Below are 22,233 nucleotides of genomic sequence, written 5' to 3'. Positions count from 1 at the left end.
CCAACTGGTCCAGAATGCAGCAGCGCGGGTAGTGACGGGAGCAGCCTGGCGCTCCCATGTAACACCGCTCCTGCGCGAGCTGCACTGGCTCCCGGTGGTCTTCCGGGTGCGCTTCAAGGTGTTGGTTATCATCTTTAAAGCGCTCCATGGCATAGGGCCTAGCTATCTTCGAGACCGCCTGCTGCCACCGACAATCTCCCATCGACCCGTGCGCTCCCACAGAGAGGGCCTCCTCGGGGTGCCATCAGCCAAACAGTGCAGGCTGGTGACCCCCAGGGGGAGGGCCTTCTCTGTGGGGGCACCTACCCTCTGGAATCAATTGCCTCCAGAGATAAGGAGAATCCAAGACCTCGGTGCCTTCCGCCGTGCCCTTAAAACCTTCCTTTTTCAGCAAGCCGGGCTGGCCTAATTTTTTAAGTGTTTTTAAGTGTTTTGTTTATTGTTTTTAATTAATGGGGCCAAATTTATATATGTATATTTTAACTGTATTTTAATATTTGTACTTGATGTTTTTACTTGGCTGTTCACCGCCCTGAGTCCTCAGGGAGAAGGGCGGTATACAAATTCAAAATAAAAAAAAAAAAAAAAAAAAAAAGTAGTACCATAGAATTATATATCAATGGAAAGATACTTTAATCAAGAATGAAATGCAATAACTTTTACAAAGAATTTGCTATTAGAATAGCAGTTACAGTTTAAAGAAGAAAAGTGAAACACGTAGAAAAAACAAGATATACAAAAATGATCACCATGTCAGTGAATATTTAGTTGGGTAACCTTTAGCATGAATTACGGCCTTACAACGTCTTCCCATGGAGTGAACCAAGTATTTTAGTTCTGCAGCTGTTATAATTGTGAAACCAAGACTGAATGATTACTTCTATTAACTGGGTTTTATTGCTGGATCGCTTCTGACTAACAAGTTTCTTTAGTCGGCTCCATAGATTTTCAATTGGGTTAAGGTCTGGGCTATTCCCAGGCCATTCCAGCAGTGGAATAGGATTATCTTGAAACTCCAAAAAAAAAAAAGTGGTGTTATTAGCCATCAAACCTCAAAAATACATTTTTCCCAAAAGGTTTCCACAATTTTGAACACTGCTGTATATGCAGGGATTTTGCATTTACACAAACCCTTCTTTCAAATGAATTTCTGAGGATGATGGCAATCAATATAAAAATATATCTACATACAAGCTTCCCAACTCTTTCTTCACACCTAACCGAAGTCAATTCTACTTCTACATTACAGAGAACGATGCAAACAGTTGAAATTTCATGCATGCTTTTGGGTGCACTCATAGGAAATATAATCCTATTCGTAATGAATTATAAAAAACTGAAAGGAATTTAATAGGTGAAAGTCCATTTGACTCATATAGGTTCACTAGAGACAGAAATCTAATCTGTGGTAAATTGAGCATAATTATCAACAGTCATGCATGCACAGGTTACAAATGAACTTTGATAATAGAGAATGCACTAACTGCCTTCCAATATGACAGATGTATAACAAGTGCATCTTTAGGAAAAAAAGGAAATAAAATAATGAGTCCTCCCTAAAAGTATTTGAATCATCATAGCTAAAATTCCCAGTATAATAGATTCCATCTTCTGGATATTTGCTCTGGAAGTAGAAGATGCTCTCTCAAGGATTCTGGGCATGGATTGCAAAATTTCCATTTTTCCCAACTTTCATGTGGACATCATTGTGGCCTGATTTTCATATGATCAATGAAGTGTGCTTCATGAGGTATTCAAACTCTGGCTGGGGAGCCACACTTCAGAAATCACAGGACAGGCCATCAACAATATCATCTATCTGAAAGGTCTACTCCTAAAATTCCAAGAGTCTCCAAAACCATATCCTTCCTGTGTGGGTGCCACCTTCTCTTCGTTGTCGAAGAATGGTTTGAGGTTAGCAGCCATGCTGCAGAAGAACAGGGTCCTCATCTTGTTTTTAGCTATTGAAAGTTGACTTTTATATCCATCTCATGGGCTATGGATCCCATCAGCACAGTGAGTCAAATTGTAAGATTTGCCGTTCAAACTGAATCATGCACATAGAGTATTTTTCTCCCTGTTTTTTTAGGAAGGTGGTAGATATTACAGAAGGGATGTGGTGGCTCAGTAGCTAAGACGCTGAGCTTGACGATTGAAAGGTCCGCAGTTCAGCAGTTCGAATCCCTAGTGCCGCCTAATGGGGTGAGCTCCCGTTACTTGTTCCAGCTTCTGCCAACCGAGCAGTTCGAAAGCACATAAAAAATGCAAGTAGAAAAATAGGGACCACCTTTGGTAGGAAGGTAATAGCATTCCGTGCGCCTTTGGCATTTAGTCATGCCAGCCACATGACCATGGAGATGTCTTTGGACAGCACTGGCTCTTCGGCTTTGAGATGAGCACCACCCCTAGAGTCAGGAACGACTGGCACATATGTGCAAGGGGAACCTTTACCTTTACCTGTGGTATTACTAGTGGTGGAGTGATCCAATGAGTTAACCACTGGTTTTGACTGTAGTAGGACATGTTAATCAAAGGAACCATGTTCCGTTGAATTAATTTAGCAACATAGGCTCACATAACAGAAAATAACCATTGTTGGTTAGTTTCAAGCTAAGCCTCAAATGAGTTAATCTTGATGATCTTAGCTTCATCTTTGTAGTAGTAAGCAGGGCTGGTAGGATCCTCCCTCCCATGAGCAAATCTTCAACAAGTTTTGCACCAGAGAACAATCGCACTTTGTCTAACCTATGGTGAGAAAAACGAGCTAAGAAACTCACATAGAAAAACAGGGACCACCTTTGGTGGGAAGGTAACAGTGTTCCGTGCACCTTCGGCGTTTGGTCATGCTGGTCACATGGCCACGGAGATGTCTTCAGACAGCGCTGTCTCTTCGGCTTTGAAACAGAGATGAGCACCACCCCCTAGAGTCGGGAATGACTAGCACATATGTGCGAGGGGAACCTTTACCTTTACCTTAGATATTGCAATCCTCTGTGTTTCTTTAAATGCATAAATCATGGAACAGAAGAAACCCCAACAGTATTATTCCAATGCAAAAAAGAGTCAGAAGGAAATCCCCCTGCTTGGTTTCTGCTGAAGTTTGCAGCATGGCCAAAGTTGACTCTGGGGTTGCAAAAGAACAGTTGAGATGAAGTTGGCCTCAGAGACCTAGGTTACACATCTCTGGATGAGACAAACAATTAGCCTTGCTTGTATAAGGTTTCCTATTAAAAACATGCCATTCCCCAAATGGATGTAAGATATGTCTGACTTGAAAAAATGCAGGAGGCTTAAATGACAAACACTGAACCAAAGCAAGACAGAGGCCACCTTCACAACTATAATCACCGGGAATTTGTCTGCCATTTTTCATAGGGTTGCAATACTCGAATTGAAGGTGGAAGGCATGCTGGACCTAGGTCAGTATGTAACCGTTTGGCCAATTCCACTCCAGACGCATAAATCAAGCCGATCGCCAGCAGGTTTCTATTTTAATACTAGCTGGTACAATATTTAGACTCCAGGTGCTCCGATACAACTGTCAACTGTATATTTCCAACTCCTGCTTACTGTACAACAACGCCTGTTCTCTTTGGCTGTGGGTTAAGTTTTGTTTCGGCTGAATTCCACTCCCGTTGATTTCCATGATGTATTTATTGAAACATCTATGGAGATTCTCAGTCATCCAGGTCAGTGGTCACCAACGGGTGGTCCGTGGACCACTGGTGGTCCGTGAGAAAATTTTGGTGGTCCGCAGAAAAATTATTTGCATTTTTTACATTGCACTAAATTAGGGGTCCTCAAACTACGGCCACTGGGCAATAGACATTTGTGCAATTAACATTTGTGTTGCTGCAGAGAGTCTCCCCCTTTGGGGTCTTTTTGTGTGGGTCAGAAATTCTGATTTGGGGTCTGCTTTGGCCTCCTGGTTCAGGGCTTTGGGCAAAGGCTGGAGGGAAGTGCCGCTGGTGGCGAAGAGCCAGAGGACCTTGTTCCAGTGGGACTGCATCATGGATGGAACTGGCTGACCATCTCAGCCTGCTGAGCCTCCAGGCGCCGGTACCTGGCCTTGCACTCCCGCAGGTCTTTCCTCTGCTTGGAAAGCCTATGCTCGTAGTCCTCAGTGAGGTACTTCTGCTGAGCCTCCTTCTCGGTCAGATCCAATTTGAACTGAGCTGTTTTGCCAACTCTTTCTCATGGTGGTCGCTTAGCTCCAACAACTGCTTCCTGTTGGGGCCCTAAGGAGCCTGCGTGGGGAGGCGAGGAGTAGGTGGGAGGGGAGGGGCAAATAGAAGCTGGCGAGGTGCCCCTCGACGTGAGTGACATTGAGTTGGCCATGCCCACCCAGTCACATGACCACTTAGCCATGCCCACCCAGCTGGTCGTTACACAGATCATATTATGCAGATCATTAGGCAGATAGATATTGTTTAAGATGGCGGTGCATGTATATGCAGGGGCTCGACGCTCAAGAGACCGGTATTTTTTAATTAATTTATTGTTTGTGTATTTTTTAGTGAGTGCTCTGCACGTTCAGGCACAAGTAGTTTACAGCTGACAAGAGTTATTAGCTGTTGGACAGTATTACTTGGTCTGTTGTGTGGATGTTTGGGTGGTTTAGGAGTGGGGAATTGTGGTGGGTAGGAGTGTGTTTGGGGATTGTTATGTGTGTTGGAGCTGTTCTTTGGGTGTTAAGTGAATTTCGTTGTATGGGTATACTGTGTATACACATACAATGACAATAAAGTTATTTATTTATTTATTATTTATATTAGCGGTCCGCGGGATTTAAAATTATGAATTTAGTGGTCCCTGAGCTCCGAAAGGTTGGTGATCCCTGATCCAGGTCATGGTTGTCCCAAAGGTGCTTTTTACAAGAGGCAACTGGACTTTCTGATTTTTCTCTGAAGATGTTTCGCTTCTCGTCCAAGAAGTTTCTTCAGCTCTAGAAGCTTCTTGGATGAGAAGCTGAAGAAGCTTCTTGGATGAGAAGGGAAACGTCTTCCAAAAACGAAAAGAGAAAAAAAAACCACCAGAAAGTCCAGTTGCCTCTTGAAAAAGCACCTTTGGGATATTTATTGAAATGTGTTTATTAAAATAAATGGATAAGTCTACCCAAATTTATAGTGACTCTGGACAGCATATAATTTATTATTTATTTATTTAAATTTCTATACCGTCCTACTCCCGAAGGACTCAGGGTGGTGAACAACCACAAGATAAAACACATAAATACAAAAATTTAAAATAGAATAAAAACAAATTAAATAATTTGGCTGAACAAATTTAAAATACCCCATAATTTAAAAACAAATTAAAATTTGAATTTAAAAAGGGGAGAAGATTTAGGCCAGGCCAGCTTGATGAAATAAAAAAGTCTTAAGTGCGTGATGGAAGGTGAGCAGATCCGGGATCCTCCGTATCTCCGGGGGGAGCTCATTCCAGATCATAGGTGCCCCCACAGAGAAGGCTCTCCCCCTAGGGGCTGCCAGTCGACATTGTTTGGCTGACGGCACCCGGAGGAGCCCCTCTCTATGGGAGCGTACTGGCCGGTGGGAGGCTATTGGTGGTAGCAGGCGGTCCCGTAGATCAGTGGTCCCCAACCTTTTTATCGCCGCGGACCAATCAGCCTTTGATAATTTTACCGTGGCCCGCTGAGCGCGCGCAGGGGTGGGGGCTTTGGGCCACACGTGCGTACCTGCGCGGGGCTCTCTTCCCTGGAGCCTTTGCGCACGGCCCAGGAGCTTTTGCGCACGGCCCAGGAGCCTTTGCGCTGCAGCGTTCATGTCCCCCGGCCGCTGCGCGGCCCGGTGCCAGGTACTCCACGGCCCGGCACCGGTCCGCGGACCGGGGGTTGGGGACCACTGCCGTAGATAACCAGGTCCTAAGCCATATAATGGAATTAATATTGGAATGCAGGGCACCAAAGACTCCAGAACAAGAAACTCTTCTAAATAATAATAAAAAAAAACTTGACAAATATTAAAAAAAAAAAAACTTGCTTGCCTTAACTCAAGTTTTCAAGGTTCAGGGTGGGACAGATAAACCCAGAAGCGATGACATTCCAGAAAGTAGGTAGTGTGACAGAGAAAGCACACTCATCTTTTTGGATATCAAAAGATTTAAGATGTTAGTCACAATCACACAATCAAAGTCCCACCTGTTTATCAGTGTAAAGTGTTGAAAACATGTCAACTCTGCCCAGTTGAAAGGCTGGCAGAAACTACGGAAGACACATCATCTCTTAAATAACCAATGCTACGCCATGTTGTGCTCTTCACAGCTCTTCTGTACTAGATTGCTTTCTTGTACTCTGTACATTCCAGTCTCCCATCCAAAGACTAACCAGATCTAAACCTGTTTAGCTTGTCAAGAACACCACGATCAGCCAAGAATTACAACTGCTGCGATTAATAGAACTACTTAGCACTGCTCTTTTTAAAAAATGCAGAAATGCTACAACCTAAAAAAACAGTCCCACAACGAACCTTATGGATTTACAGTTGGTAAGAGGAAATGCCCTGATTTCTCTAGACAAATCAAGAACGTAGCCTTGGACTTGTCCCCTGGCAGGAAGTTTGAGGTCCAGAAGAAACCTCCATTACATCACACAAGACTTGGGAGTCCTTCACTAGGACTGCTGAAAATATAATGGTTTGGAACATAATATTTAAGTAGAATTTGGCAAAGCAAAATATTGGGCTAATATGGTGCACCATATTAGCCCAATATTTTGCTAATTAGCCCAATAATATGCTAATATCTGCACCATGCAATCTGTTACACTATCTGCCTTGTTTAGGTTTATGCATTGTGCTGTGTTGCGTATTTTGTTCATCTGTTGTTTATCAAAGCTTGGTCTAGTGGTTAAGACATTAGGCTAGAAACCAGGAGACGGGGAGTTCTAGTCCCCCCTTAGGCATGAAAGCTAGCTAGGTGACTTTGGGCCAATCAGTAGGAGACTGTGAGTTCTAGTCCCACTTTAGGCATGAAAGCCAACTGGCTGATCTTCAGGGGTGAAATCCAGCAGATTCTGACAGGTTCTGGAGAACTGGTAGTGGAAAATTTGAGCGGTTCAGAGAACCAGTAGCGGAAATTGTGAGTAGTTCAGAGAACTGGCAAATACCACCTCTGGCTGGCTCCAGAGTGGGGAGAGAATGGAGATTTTGCAGTATCCTTCCCCTGCCATGCCCACCAAGCCACACCATGCCTACCAAGCCACGCCCACAAAACTGGAAGTTAAAAAATTTGGATTTCACCACTGCTGATCTTAGTCCAGTCACTCTCTCTCAGCCCCACCCACTTCACAGGGTTGTGGTTGTGGGGAGAATAGGAGGAGGAAAGAGGATTAGGTATGTTTTGCTACTTTGGCATATGGATAAAAATAATAAAAGTGGGATAAAAATAAATAAATTCAATCCCATCAAACCAGTATTGAATGGGCCTGCCATGGTTTAAAAACCTCTTCATGCTCAGCGAAACCCAAGAAAATGATGGTTTACTGCAGCATGTGAGCCAGAGGCGGGTTTCAGCAGGTTCTTGACCAGTTCTGGAGAACTGGTAGTGGAAATTTTGAGTAGTTCGGAGAACCGGTAGTAAAAATTCTGACTGGCCCCGCCCCCATCTATTCTCTGCCTCCAGAGTCCCAGCTGATTGGGAGGAAATGGAGATTTTGCAGTAACCTTCCCCTGCCATGCCCACCATGCCATGCCCACCAAGCCACACCCACAGAACCGGTACTAAAAAAAATTTGAAACCCACCACCGATGTGAGCCCAACTTCTGTCAAGAATCTGAGCCTGCATTGATCCTGCATTGGAAATCCATGAGTGCTATTTTAAGAAACTTAGCATCCCCCGAGACAACTAACCAGAGACATATGGCCCCGTATAGCATGTGTGTGTATACGTATGTCAAATGTGTTGACATTTCCTTGTTGCATTCATTCTCTTTTCAGATGCTGGCTGTAAGTGTACTTAGGATCTAAAGGCTGTTTTAATACATGCCATGCTAGGTGAATTTACAGCAGCCGAAGCCTATCAGCACCTTTTGAAATCATTGTGAATCAACTCATCCAGGCCATTTAATTTTCACTGCAATCGTTTTAGTGATTTGAAGGGTGGAGGAGGAGGGGGGGGGAGAAGCCCTAATCACTCAGCATTTATGCTGGATTTTTCACAAAGCAGGTGAAACAACTGTTATTCACCTCTAGTAAAGTAAAAGGAGGCTTAATCGTCCTAAACCACAACCTTAATGCGCTGGTTCTTCTCAATTCTTTTGTAAGAAATCCTGTAATCCTCAGAGTGGATGGATTCCTTGACTTTGTGACGATTGAGAAATAAAGCAGGCATTGTGCACTGGGGGATTAATGTCAAAAAAAAAAAAAAGTAAAAAAGAGAAAAAGAAATTGGATAAAGGCAGAGGAGGAAGGTCAAGACAATTGCTAAGAGGAAAAGGAGCAAGGTGGAATAATACAAGCCATTCAAGCAATTCTGGATTAGCATCTGTTGAGGGACTTTGCAAAACTCTTGTGTTGTGGGCTATCATTAAGGGCTAAATTTAACTAACTCAGAGCAGCGCTGGGAAAAAAAAAACGGCATGGAAATAATAGGCCAGCAAAGTTGTTGGTGGCATTGACTGCAAGGGTGTGTGTAAAACACCAGGTTAACACAATTCTAATAGCAAGATGTTTGGCCCCGGTGAAGAAGCTCTGTTTACAACAGGATGCTTTACCAACTGCCACTACCCAAGCACAGTTAGAACCAGAGGTGGGTTTCAGCAGGTCCTGACCAGTTCTGGAGAACCGGTAGCAGAAATTTTGAGTAGTTTGGAGAACCGGTAATAACAATTCTGACTGACCCCGCCCCCATCTGTTCTCTGCCTCCCAAGTCCCAGCTGATCGAGAGGAAATGGGGATTTTGCAGTAACCTTCCCCTGGAGTGGGATGGGAATGGAGATTTTACAGTATCCTTCCCCTGCCACGCCCACCAAGCCACGCCCACAGAACCGGTAGTAAAAAATTTTGAAACCACCACTGGTTAGAACCTTTTCCAGAATTTATTTTGTCCATATTTTGCTGATTCGGTGGCCATTTATGTTGTTGTTGTTGTTGTTGTTGTTGTTGTTGTTGTTGTTGTTATTATTATTATTATTATTATTATTATTATTATTATTATTATTTAATCTTTAGTGAGATTCACAGCCTTTGAGGCTGGTTAATAGCTCAGCAGCTTGAGTCCTAACCAAGGACCTAGGAACTGTTAAGGTATCATCGGAGGATGTAAGCTGTTCCGAGTAAGGTGGTTTTTTGTTATTATTTTGTTATGTTATTATTTTATTATGTTTTTATGTTATTATTTATTTATTATTATGTTATGTTATTATTTTGTTGTTGTTGTTGTTGTTGTTGTTATTATTATTATTATTATTATTATTATTATTATTATTATTATTATTATTATTTATTGGATTTATATGCCGCCCTCTCTCCAAAGGACTCAGGGCGGCTCACATCAGTGAAACAATCCCAATAAATACACATTAAAACAGACTAAAACAGACTAAAACCAACATATGTTATTGTTATTAACAATTAATATATGTTATTTCTGTTTTTGGCTTCCAAGCTAGCTGTCCACCAGATCAGATTTTTACAGCAGCTTGTTGATAAGAAATAAGCATCACCGCAAAACTCAATTCACAAAGAAACTCTCTACTCCATTCTTCTTATTTATGTATTTGTATCCTGTTATTATTATTATTTTTTTTTTACAAATAAGGAGGTGAATCAATTCAAAAACCCCTTCCTCCTCCCATAACAATAACCCTGTGAGAAGGACTGGCCCAAAGTCACCAAGCCAGTTTGCATGCTTCAAATGGAAACTAGAATTCACAGTAAGCCGATTTCCAGCCTGGTTATAAAAATACTCAGTCAAAACAGACGATCTTGTCTGATCTTCAGTTAAGTTAGAAACTCATGTCACATTTCAAAGCTTGCTGAAGGATATGTTGGTATTCCCAAGGAGAACAAAACGCAGCTTGCCAGATGTGGAAGAAGTGTGACAGCCAGCATCCTTCAGTATCAAATCCTGACAGCTGGGATGCTGAGAATTCTTCAACAGCATCTGGAGAGCCCTGCATTCATACCTTGTCTACAGCTGCACCAATTCTCTTTGACACAAGAGTTATCACAATTGCATAACAGCAATGACTTTGGGCTGGCTTATTTTATGTTCCTCATCCTAGTCGTCACTGGGAATCTGATAATTATTTTGCATGTTCCATCGGACAAATTGTGACGGTCTGTGGCAAACCAGAAAGGACATTGCAGTCAACCTAAATGGAGGTTGGAATATTTATGAGCGTTCAGGGCATGGCCTCAGCCAACCTATAATCCTTCTAGAATGGAAAGAGTTCTGCAAATAAGGGATCGTATCCCATTCCTGTGGCCTATACCATTGCCAGAATGCAAACTCCCTCTAGCTAGGTGTAAATGAGATTGATAAACAGTATTACCTACTATGTCGTGTTTGTTTTATTTAAGCGAATTAATACAGCTGTTACGGGGCCGATAATAAGGTTTAGGGTGAAAAAGAATCCGCACGCACTGTACTCATACAGTCTTCTTCCCTTTCCCACAGCTCTCTGCCATCCCTCAGGAATGCCGTAACACTATCCGTTCAATTAAACGGGGAAAGTGGGTCTCAGCAGAAACAGTTTCCATGCGGATTTTGAAGTGTGTCCCAGATCAAATTTAAAACAATTCCACGCTGGGACTTTTGCTGACCTTCTCCATTAAAAAAAAAAAAAAAAATTACCATTGCGAGCTTCTGGGGTCACCGATATAACAACTGGATTGTTTTATAATATGTCATAAATCTTCTGCTTCTCTGGGCTTCCAGCGTTGATCAGGCTGGCTACGAAAGCTGTGACTGACCCTTTGGATTTCCCGTGATACAACTTAATCATTTCTAAAGGGCTTCTCTGCTTCCTCCAAAGACTGTGTGATTTACACCTGGAATGTTAAAAGATTGCATCTTTGGATGGCCTGACCATCAGAAATCTTTTCAATGGGCTATTTACTCCAGTGATGAAATGCAATTTTTTTTACTACCGGTTCTGTGTGCGTGGCTTGATGGGCATGGCAGGGGAAGGATACTGCAAAATCTCCATTCCCACCCCACTCCAGTGGGGAAGGATATTGCAAAATCTCCATTCCCATCCCACTCTGGGGCCAGTCAGAGGTGGCATTTGCCGGTTCTCTGAACTGCTCAAAATTTCCACTACCGGTTCTCCAGAACCTGTCAGAACCTGCTGGATTTCACCCCTGATTTACTCCCTGCCTAGTTCAGAAGAGCTTCGTGTGAAGTGCAGACTTTTCATTGTGTAGGAAATTGGACAGATGGAAATGACATGAGTGCACCTCCAGCTTCAGATTTGGAGACGGATGTTCTTGATTCTCCAATAACCACAGAGAGAAGTTCTCTGAGGATGGGCTCCGGCACAAATCCAAAAACTCAGAAGACTATAACTTAGATTTCAGGAATGGCTGACAAGTATTATGCAGCGGTAGTTTTCACAGATTCTTACTACCGGTTTGCCATGCGCGCACATGTGTGCTTCATGCACACACATGCCTTCTGCAGTTGCGCCCAGCCTTCCACGCATGTGCTTTGCTCATGTGCATGCCTTCTGCAACTGCTCCCGGTCTCAAAAATGTGGCTAAATAGGACGGAATTACACCGGGGGGGGGAGGCGGGGGGAGCCCACCCGCAGTCGCCGCTACCAGTTCGCTAGAACTGGTCCAAACTGGCTGAATACCACCTGTGGTATTATAGGAATGCACCACTGAACTTCAATCAACACATGTGCCATACATAAAACAGCTTTTGTGCATGCACAGATGCTCCTGCCATCGTAACTTTGAACGGTTGCTAAACAAATGGTCATAAGTCAAGGACCACCTGCACTACAGCGATTGTTAATACGCCATTGATCGTTTCCTTCTTCTATTTCCTTCCACCTTCTCCACCCTAGCACAACATTAACTGTTTGCATAGCCCTAATGAAAAATATACTGATCTTTCTTAGTATGAGGCTCCATTTGACAAAATGACCCCAATCATTGCAAACTTAATACGAAATAATGCCTAATTAATTTAAATGAAGTTCGAGTCACCTAAGGGTTATCTTCTCCCTGTACACGAACAAGCATTGCACCTGAGTTGCCCAATGCAGTGATTTCACTCAACCACCTCTCCAGATCCAAGATTACAAGGCAATTTGTAGCCGATAGGAGAGATAGCATTAAAGTGTCGATCCTATTATTAAATCTGGAGTGTGCAACTTTTCTGAGGGCCTAAAATAATCTGAGAACCGACCTGCCAAAAAGTGGGTGTGTCCAGGAAGAACTGTAATTTTAAATGGTTTAAGTGACATGTAATTAAAGTGGCAATAAATACAATGCAGGAAGTAAAACTACTTCCCATGCATTTATTAAATTATTAAAAGTTATTAAAATTCTCCATCTGTGTGGCAATTTGGGGTGCGGCTTTGGGGGGCACCTTCAATGCTTTCAGGGTCAACAGGTAGCTCTGAGAAACTTCTGGTTCTGTACTTCTGATATACCTTTCCCCAAAAATAAGACCCTGTCTTATATTTTTTTGAACCCCAAAATAAGCGCTTGGTCTTATTTTCGGGGAAGTTTATTATTTTGGGTGTGTGGAGCAAGATGGGGCTCCTCTTGCCATCTTACCTGATTTCCAGCTCTGTCTCCCTAACCCTAACCAGAGGAAATGGCGGGGATCAGCTATGCATGCATTTAAATATTTTCGGGGAGGGCTTATTTTCAGGGGGGGCTTATTTTAGCGCATGCGCTCAAAAGCCTGATTGGGCTTATTATCTGGGGATGTCTTATTTTCAGAGAAACAGGGTAGATTGTATTACAGTTTTGGGGTAACTAGCTCTTTATTTATAACTATCATGGGTATTTCATGTGTAAACTACATCTCCCAACATCCCTTACTATTGACAATTGCAAGCCAGGGCTGTTACGAGTTGAGAAACAGCATGGTAGATTTTCGGTTATGCAGAACAAAGGGGCACTCTAAGCTTTGCTAACATATGTGTGCTAGAGGTTTTTTTGTTTTTTGTTTAATTGTAACAGTTGCACATTCTAGTCACGCCACAATGCAATGTGTGTGCAACAGGAGGACCAGCAGACAGAATGGCGAATTCACTATAAGGTGTTCAGAAAGTGTGCCTCTTGGATAGTGGGAATTGCTGACCTGTTAATCATTATTCTACCTACCCAGGTCAGAGAGAACATTGTCGCAATTAAGGAAACGTCCAAATTAATTAATCTAAGCCCCATGACATTATCTCTGCCTTTATCTCTGTAATGGTAGTTTAATACTCTGACGATGTCAGCAGATGGCTGACGAAAGCTTAATAGAATAATTTTTTTAATTATTTTAAAATTTTAAGTTCTGGAGCTCGCAGAATGTCTGCTTCTTTCTTTACTAATATACCTGGAACTCGTATTTTTAGAATAGTTTATATATATAGTATATATATAAATGGACATTTAAATCATTAACTCCATCGGTACAGTTCCAAAACATCTTGTGTTTTCAGTGAACTGCCCTTTCTTTGTTGAAAGATTTAGTTTAGTTTAGTTTAGTTTAGTTTAGTTTAGTTTAGTTTAGTTTAGTTTAGTTTAGTTTAGTTTAGTTTAGTTTAGTTTAGTTTAGTTGACTTGACTTGACTTGACTTGACTTGACTTGACTTGACTTGACTTGACTTGACTTGATTTGACTTTATTGTTTATTGTGCCAAAATCCATGACGAAAAGGCTGTTTCACAAAATCAGCATCAAATTAATAGCAAAAGTAAACTGAAATTATGAAAGTACGATGTTAAATCAGTTGGCTTTTAACAAAGTGACAACAATTGGGGTCAATATGGTTCCAAAGATAAAATTCAGAGATGGAAACCTAACCTGGTGGTGATGAATTTGGTTAGTACAATCTCTTTTAGAAGGATATTCTAATTAAGCTATATGGTGCAAATCAAGAAATCTTGCTATTTGGATCTCATAAATTCATCCATACAGAAAGATTCCACTGTTTTGAATGAACTTGTCTCAACAGCTCTAACTTTGCTACATTGTTCTAGTAAAAACAACGCAACAACAATCCTCCCTACTAAAAATAAATAAATAAATTAAAAAGAATTTATTGGTTGGATTAAGGATTATCTATCATGTGGCTCAAAAAAACTCATGCAATTCTTACATAATCAACCATTTTTTTAAGTTGGTTGTCACAACATCTGGCATTCTAAAAATCCATTTCCCAGAACAATGAATTGTTGATAGGCACAATTGTGCACTTCATGCTTTCCAATTTGCTACCAATATGTTGGAAAAACTAAAATATTGGACAAAGGGGACAAAGGGAGAAATTTATTTATTATCTGAAATCTCCTACTATAAATGCATTCTATTCCCTTTCTTTCTTGTATATGCATGCCTTCAAAACCAATAAAACACTGTTTTAGGTAAGCATGTATGTCATTATGAGTAATTCATTTGATATTTATACATTTCCTCTCCTGGTTTTTCATCATTAAGACAATCTCAAAGTGGTTTATAATTATTTTTTGTGGGGGGGAAATAAACCAGATACAATAACTTAACTCAGGCCTTCTACAGATTGATTTCAAGAAAAAAAAGTTTGCGGTAACCTATCTCTTACGTGTATTTTGAGAATCACCCGAAATGGCCACTTCTTAGCTAATAACTTGTGCATTTCTCCTTCAACCAAAAGCAGTCAAATTGTCCATTCTCTTGATTAACCAACTTTCTTTGATCAGATCATTGGAAATTTTCAATGGCTGAGTTAGAACTGCTTTTGTCACTGATAAATTCAAAATTGGAAGAGACCAAGCAATTCGCTTCCAGAATTTGTTCCCAATATGATTTATGGACACTTATAAACCCACGATGATAATGCATTTCTGTCTTTTTTTTGTCATGGGTTATGGAATTAAATCATAAAACACAATTTACCCTATTTCTGACCTTTTCGTGAATTCCCCACCCCTCTTCCTTTGACTCCAACAGTCTGCGTTTGTTTTGCCTGATTTAGTCCTCTTTAAGCAAGAAGCATGAATCGGACAGTATTTATTACAGTCGATTTAACTGTGAGCTTGATGGCATTCCTTTATCAACAATGAACGTTGAAGAGAAAGCATGAGACCGGGAAGACTCCATCGTGGGGGTGAAATTGTCTGACATTGTCATCTGGTATTCAGTAATCAGTTGAGTGAGAAAAGGACATTGCTGAACTGTTCTGTATTTTAGAAGTAAGTTTGTAAAAATCCGATAGTTATGTTGGAAAGTCATATTTTGCTTTAGCAAACCATGTGCTCTAAGATGAAACAAAGATTGTTGGCAAGTTCCAGCCAACACAAATACTAAGAGATTTGACTGCCAACATGAGAAAAGTCTGTTCTTTAGGACAGCTGTGAAGATGAAGCAATTCATCATGAAGATTATTATTCCAAGCATTTTAGAAACTGCCTTGGGTATAATATCTGGGTAAATTTTACATGGTTTCAATTAAGAGCGGTCATGCTTAAAGAGAGTAATACAGCACTTGCTCCCTTCACGAATGAAAGGTTTTAAAATAAGTAGGTCCAATTGGAAGCAGGGAGACCACTATAAGTTGTTTGTCTTAAAGAGTGTATTGTTATTAATGTCATGTATCATTATTAATAGTTACCTTTGTGCTGAATTTCTCAATGCACCCTGCTTCTCACTGAGGCATTGAGCTTGAAACAAGGCAATGTTTAAATCGGCAATTTGGCTGTAGTTACAGAAGGCCGTATATATTTCACTCATATTTATATATCAATTTCATGTTCTTAATCAGTAGCCGGCTTTCCTTCCATGAGCAATTGTGCGCCTGAAGTTTCAACTATTAAATTCAGGGCAAAGGAAGAAATTTACTTTATATCTGTATTCCTATTTTGATTTAAAAAAAAAAAAGACTCATAAAGACAGAAATAATTATATTCCCACCATGAGTCAATCTATTATCACAATCCAGAGTAACTTTCTGGATGAAATAATTGAGATCACAAGAGCAACTGTGGAGGAATTCTGATTTAGTGCTGTGAGTAAATATTGCATACAAGTTTTTGCAACTGAATGATCTATGAATAGATACTGAATCACCCACATTTGGTTATGAGCCATTCGAAAAATTAAAGAGAACAGCCTGTAGCTATTTGTTAATATTTTTTTCCAACACAGGAGTTAATAATAATCAAGATAAGCATTTGAAATAGGAAAATACCTTTTAAAATTAATTTCACATTCTCGTATCATTCTGCTGTTAAATATGCTGATTCTCTGGAAGTTTACAAGGAAAGCAGCAAATTAAAATAGCTGTCATTTTTTTAAAAAAAAATCATTTACTGGATATATAGGTTCCTCCAAATGATTCTGAGCAGACTATTATTTCCTTTTGAAAAATATTTGTATGTACCGATCTTTCATACAATATTGAATGAGAGGTATTTCCATAGTGCAATTTACTCAAAAATAAATATTTCTGTGTTCGGTAGTCATTCACCACAACTTGTAGAAGAACTACAAGTTTCAAAGAGCTTTGAATTCTTGTTAGTTTTAATTACTTGCGTGCAAGGTAGTTTGAGACTGATGAATGCGATTCAGCTTGTAACGTCTAACAGATTACTGATCTATTTTAATGGGATTTTTATTTTATATCCGATTGTCTTTAATTTCATGGCATCTCTCAAAGATCAGGATGTGAGCAAATGCAAATGAATTGGAAGTTTTGCCTGTGGGTTTCTTAATAAGCAATTCTTGATTGGAAATTCTTGGCTTGAATGAAAAATGAGGGGGAAATTGATACAAAATATGAATGACAATATAATATTGTAATAAGGCAATTGTAAAGTGGAATTTGTCAGTGCCTTTAAGCACTTCCCTAATATTTCAATTAATTGTACATTGTGTTCCTACATGGCATATTTTGCCAGACTTGAGTTATAGGGAATCCAATTATTTTTTTAGAGAATGGAATCAGTGATTCCCAAAAGATAGGAATCTGGCAGAGGGCAGTTGGAAATCTTTTAGTCAATTTTTAGTTGTCTTAGACATAAGTCACTCTGAATTGGATGGAACTTACTTCTTTTTAATATATGTGACTGAAATCTAGGAGTATTTTATAAAGAAAACTTCCTTGTCAGATGGGAATAGATAGATTTAAATTAAAGTCCAAAGAGATACACCTTCCAAAAGAATCCCTGCCCAATAACTTTCTGCTTTTGTTTTAAACATTATTTGTCACGAAAATGTTTTGCCACTCGTGTTATGATCGATGCAGTTTCTTGAGATCTGCATTAATGATAACATACTTAATCTACACACACAGGGTGCTTGATGAAGTAACCACACCCGATTTCCAATTCTTGGCTTTTTTTTTTTTTTCCTGAGACAAATTTAATGACTTTGGCTTTTAGCACAATTAACAGCCTCAAAGTAAGAAAAAAATCTGAAACTGTCACAATTTTCTTTTAAATGTTATGTTTAAAAGCGACCTACACACCATTAAATGTCAGCGCAATCTTTTGTTTTGGAGACAGGAGAACACCTGTTCTATTAAAATGGGGTTTAAAAATACTAATTTTACTGATCGGAGTTACACTGCCATTGGTTTTACAGGAGTAGAACAGGTGAGAGTAAGACTTTAGCTATTCAAAGCACACAGAGCTTATTTCAAAATGTTACAATCGCTGTGCCAATATGTTCCACTTGATTGGCTAAATATATTATATAACTTTTCCCCATCCTAAAATATTTATTACACAACAGCTCTGTTGGATACTTGGTAAAATGTATACAACTATTAGTGGGGGCTCTGTATGAAAACCTTTTGCATTAGCCACAGTCAATGTTAAATTATTTCTAAACACGACCTTAGTGGGCTAACAATTGAAAAAAAATTATCCTTTGATCAAATTGGGATTAGTAGGATTTTTGGTTCCATTAAACTCAATACACTTTTTGAACACATTTTCATTTCTTGTCCCAAAAGAGAAAAAATGGATTAAAATATTTTCTGATTCTCCAATTACACACTCACTGATTTTCAGGGACAGAATATTTCCTAATGAAGTACTTTAGAAAAGTATGGAGAAATTGGCCTGGGTAGCTTCATAATAAAAGAAATATATTTGCCCCCAAAGATTTAAGCGAACTGGGTCTTGCAGTTTAATACTTGAATAAAGTATTAGTGAGTTTACATCACATTTAAATCATAGGCATGTCAACGGATCAATGTTTACACCCAATGCTTGCAAGATCATTGTAACTAATCGGTTTCTATTTCAGTTAATCTTATTTCCTAACAAGGAAATAAGTTGCAATCGTCTTGGAATTGGATTACATCCTCGAAGACAATGGGACACTTTATTTATTATATAGAAATCCCACGCGTCTTTCAAAGCAACAAAGCATTTCTTTATATTTTAACCTGATGTTAACTCTGCAAATTAAATTAAGCCGGGCAAAAGGTTGAATTCACACACTATGTTAAGATTTAGGATGTTTTCCTTGATGTTGGCTTGGCGGGATATGTGAACCTACCCTTCGTTATTTATAAATCTCAGTTTATATCTTAAACCCAACAATTTGGGGTTGATTTAGCAAAATGGCTTGGTAGGATACCTGAACTCGAGTTTCATTGATTTGTCATTCTAATAAACTTCAGAGCTAGAAAAAAAAAAGAGCATTTCAGTATGTCTTGGCTTGAACAAAATCCAGCCACTATACTATAATAATATGAAGGCAAGAAATGGAATTGGAGCATTGACTTTTGAAGCAAGATAAGCAACTCTTTGCAAACATCTACAGGAGAACCATGCTAGAGGTCATATTTCTGAACCATATATAAAAAGATCTAATTTTTGCTTAGGATTGGAGAAGAGAAGATTTCGTGAAAGAAGATCTGTCTACAAGGACTACACTAAACCAAAGCTCTAACTGATTCCTGCTTCTTCCGGCCCAGTCCAAAGCTGCCTCAGCTCTTTTGCCAAGTTCTGTAACTGTTAAAAAAAAAAATACTGGGAAAGCTGACTATTTTATGGGAAGGAAATGAAAACAAAACCATTCTCCCAAAGATGCTTTTTCAAAAGGCAACTGGACTTCCTTGGTTTTTTGCTTGGAGATGTTTTCGCTCCTCATCCAATTATAAGCTCCTTCACTCCTTCAGTTCAGAACTGAAGAAGCTTGTTGGATGAGAAGCAAAACGTCTTCAAGGAAAAAAAAACCAAAAAAAAATCCAGCTGCCTTTTGGAAAAGCACTTTTGGGACAACCATGAGTGAGGATCTCCATAGACAAAACAATTCTCCTTATTTTAATCCCAAACTCACAACATGCACAATTTACAATCAATCCTATTTGCTCTTCTGCGTATAATCAGAAAGCAGGATGACTTTATCTTGGACTCTTGGCTCAGCATAGAAGCTCAACTTTAGAAGACAAGTGTGCATGTAGTAAGTACTAACTACGGGTGTATTGTAAGCAGCCCCATCTGAAGATCTGAGCTCCTAACAGCACTTGGAAGGGTTTATCCAACTCACCTTCCTTCCCTTACTTAAACCCTTCGCCTAGGTATTATTTCTGGGTCCTTTTTGGATCCGGAGGACAGTTGCCTGCCTGTCAACACGGAAAGACAAATGCAAGAGAAGATACACTTCTATTGTCGCAGTGGGCACCAACGGTTGGCACTTGCTGCCTTTGAAGTCATAGGAGATATAACAGGGTAAGTGACAATTGGGAAAACATTTGCTTGCCAAGCATTTGAGAAACAGACTTATTGGGAATTATTTGCTTGATTGATCTGCCCTAATCAGAGGGGTTGGTTTCTAAAGTTCCTTCTCACACTCGGATCTTAGTTTCGGGACTGGGAATGGGGGTGGAGAGCAACTGAGACTTTCTCTGAAACACAGATAATCTCTCCAGTTGCTGATCCCAAATCCTTGGCAATAATCTCGCTTTGCGAGAGATTACCCTTAATAATTGTGTGTGCGCGTGTGAAACTCTCTTTGCTCCTGGTCAAATTCAAAGTGGGATGCCTGCAACCAACTGACTGAATATTCGTTTCAGGTAAGTCTGTGCCCCCCCACACCTGGTTTGCTTCTCAGAGGGTTACAGCTGGACAAGTAATACGACAAGCACTGTGTATGCCACTTTCCATTAAAAGCCTTCCTTGCTTTAAAGACCACAAATGTTGACATTCAATAAGCGACAGCGCCCCTAGAAACGTATTTCTAAGGGAAGAGTTTTGTGGCTTCTTTGGCAAACAATTTGCAGAGAGAGAGAGAAAGGAAGGAAGGAAGGAACAAAAGGAAGGGAGGAAGGGAGGAAAGAAGGAGAAAGGAAGGAGAAAGGGAAGCAAGGAGAAACGGAAGGCAATTGAGAGAAAGGAAGGGAAGGGAAAAGGAAAGGAGAAAGGAAATTGAGAGAAAGGAAAGGAAGGGAAAAGGAAAGGAGAAAGGAAATTAGCAGGAGAGAGGAGAGGAGAGGAAGGAAGGAAGGAAGGGGACAGGGGAAAGAAAGGAAAGGAGAGGAAGGGAAGGAAGGAAGGAAGGAAGGAAGGAAGGAAGGAAGGAAGGAAGGAAGGAAGGAAGGAGACAGGAGAAAGAAGGGAGAGGAGAGGAGAAGAGAGGAGAGGAGAGAAGGAAGGAAGGAAGGAAGGAAGGAAGGAAGGAAGGAAGGAGGGAGGGAGGGAGGGAGGGAGACAGGAGAAAAAAAGGAGAGGAGAGGAGAGGTCTCCATCCATCCTTAAGCTTCCTTTACCTGGACCCCTGAGGCAGGATCAGAACCCCGCAGCCGGGCTGTCCCCCACCCCCACCCCACCCAAACACCCACCCAAAAAAGCTTCGTCCTTCTCAAGTGGGGAGAAAGCCTCTTACCGGTGCAGGAGTGCAAAGCTTTGGGCCGGACGACCAGCGAAGGGCAGACGGAGTAGAGCGAGAGCTTCTCGAAGTAATCGCAGGTCTCCTTGGAGAGGATCTCGTCGATCATGAAGGTCTTGTAGCGCCGCCTGGCTGCTTTCAGCTGCTGCCCGGGAGAAGGCAGCCGGAGCCCGCCTTGGCAGTGCATGGCGGGTGGGGGGGGGTGGGGGTGGGAAGAGGTAGAAACCCGGAGGGACCGCCGGACCTCGGGAGGTGAGCGAGAAGGAGAAGAAAAGCCCAGCAACAGGCGGCCGCGGGGATCCACGGATCCAGTGATCCTGCCTGCCTGCTTCTCTCGTAGGGTTGACTCTCTGCCTTGCTTGTTTACTTGCCTGCCTTGCCTGCCTGCCAGCCGCGCTCTCCTCCTGCCTTCCCCACCTCCAGCCTCTATATAAGCCTCGGAGAGAGCGAGCCGCGCACCCAGCCCTTCCTCAGAACACCCCAGCTGTCAATCAAAGGCGCCTATCATCCGCAGCGACCCCATTGTTCGACCGCGGGCTGTGCGGGAGAGCGAGTCATCTCTCTATTTTAAGAATCCGAGGTGTGGATTGGCTTCCCCTCCCTCTTCCAGCTGGAAGAAGGCCCAGGGGTTGGGGTGAAGGCTTGGCTGCGCTAGTGTGTGTGTGTGTGAGAGTGTGTGTAAGAGAGAGAGAGTGCGTGTGCGTCTATGTGTAAGGGAGGATTCACTTCCCCGCCTCTTCTATTTTTATTTTTATTTTTTGGAATTTTTTTTTTATTTTTAAACAAAACTTCAAACATAAAACGATTATCATCCCTTACAATTACAGAAAGTGTATTGATCGGCTACAAATCTTTTGTGCTTAATCCTCTATCCAACATTTTCTTATATAACAGTTTATTACATTATTATTCTCATTTACCAACTATTTAACAGTGAATTGTCCTCTATAAGGGGGGGAAAAAAACCCTTTATATGTTTTATTATCTTATCCATTTCATATTTCCTATTTCATTTCCATTCTTTCTTGTCTAACCATTGATAAAATAAATCCCATGTCAAATAATATTGTTTATCTTCTTGTTCCCTAATTTCAAATGTCAATTTATTCATTTCAGCACACTCCAAAATTTTCTTGATAAGGTCGTCATCCGTGAGTATCTTCTCATTTTTTTAAAAAAATTGATTTATATGCCGCCCTTCTCCGGAGGCTCAGGACGGCT

The 22,233-nt window shown here is 40.8% G+C and overlaps 1 protein-coding gene across 1 annotated transcript in view; it reads right to left on the bottom strand.

Annotated features, from left to right (window-relative positions):
• BARX2 (BARX homeobox 2) overlaps positions 1-21,199 on the bottom strand; it is a 59,267-nt gene extending 38,068 nt beyond the window's left edge. The window contains exon 1 of the mRNA XM_070952389.1: positions 21,010-21,199. Coding sequence (XP_070808490.1) covers positions 21,010-21,199 — 190 coding nt within the window. The remainder of the gene's footprint in view (positions 1-21,009) is intronic.
• Positions 21,200-22,233: the final 1,034 nt, after the last annotated feature.

The sequence above is a fragment of the Pituophis catenifer genome, unplaced genomic scaffold (genome assembly GCF_029215685.1).
Source record: "Pituophis catenifer annectens isolate HBS135680 unplaced genomic scaffold, rPitCat1.0.hap2 SCAF_12, whole genome shotgun sequence".
Taxonomy (NCBI): Eukaryota; Metazoa; Chordata; class Lepidosauria; order Squamata; family Colubridae; genus Pituophis; species Pituophis catenifer.
The sequence above is the reverse complement of the archived record's forward strand: the minus strand, read 5'-3'. Positions and strand labels throughout refer to the sequence as shown.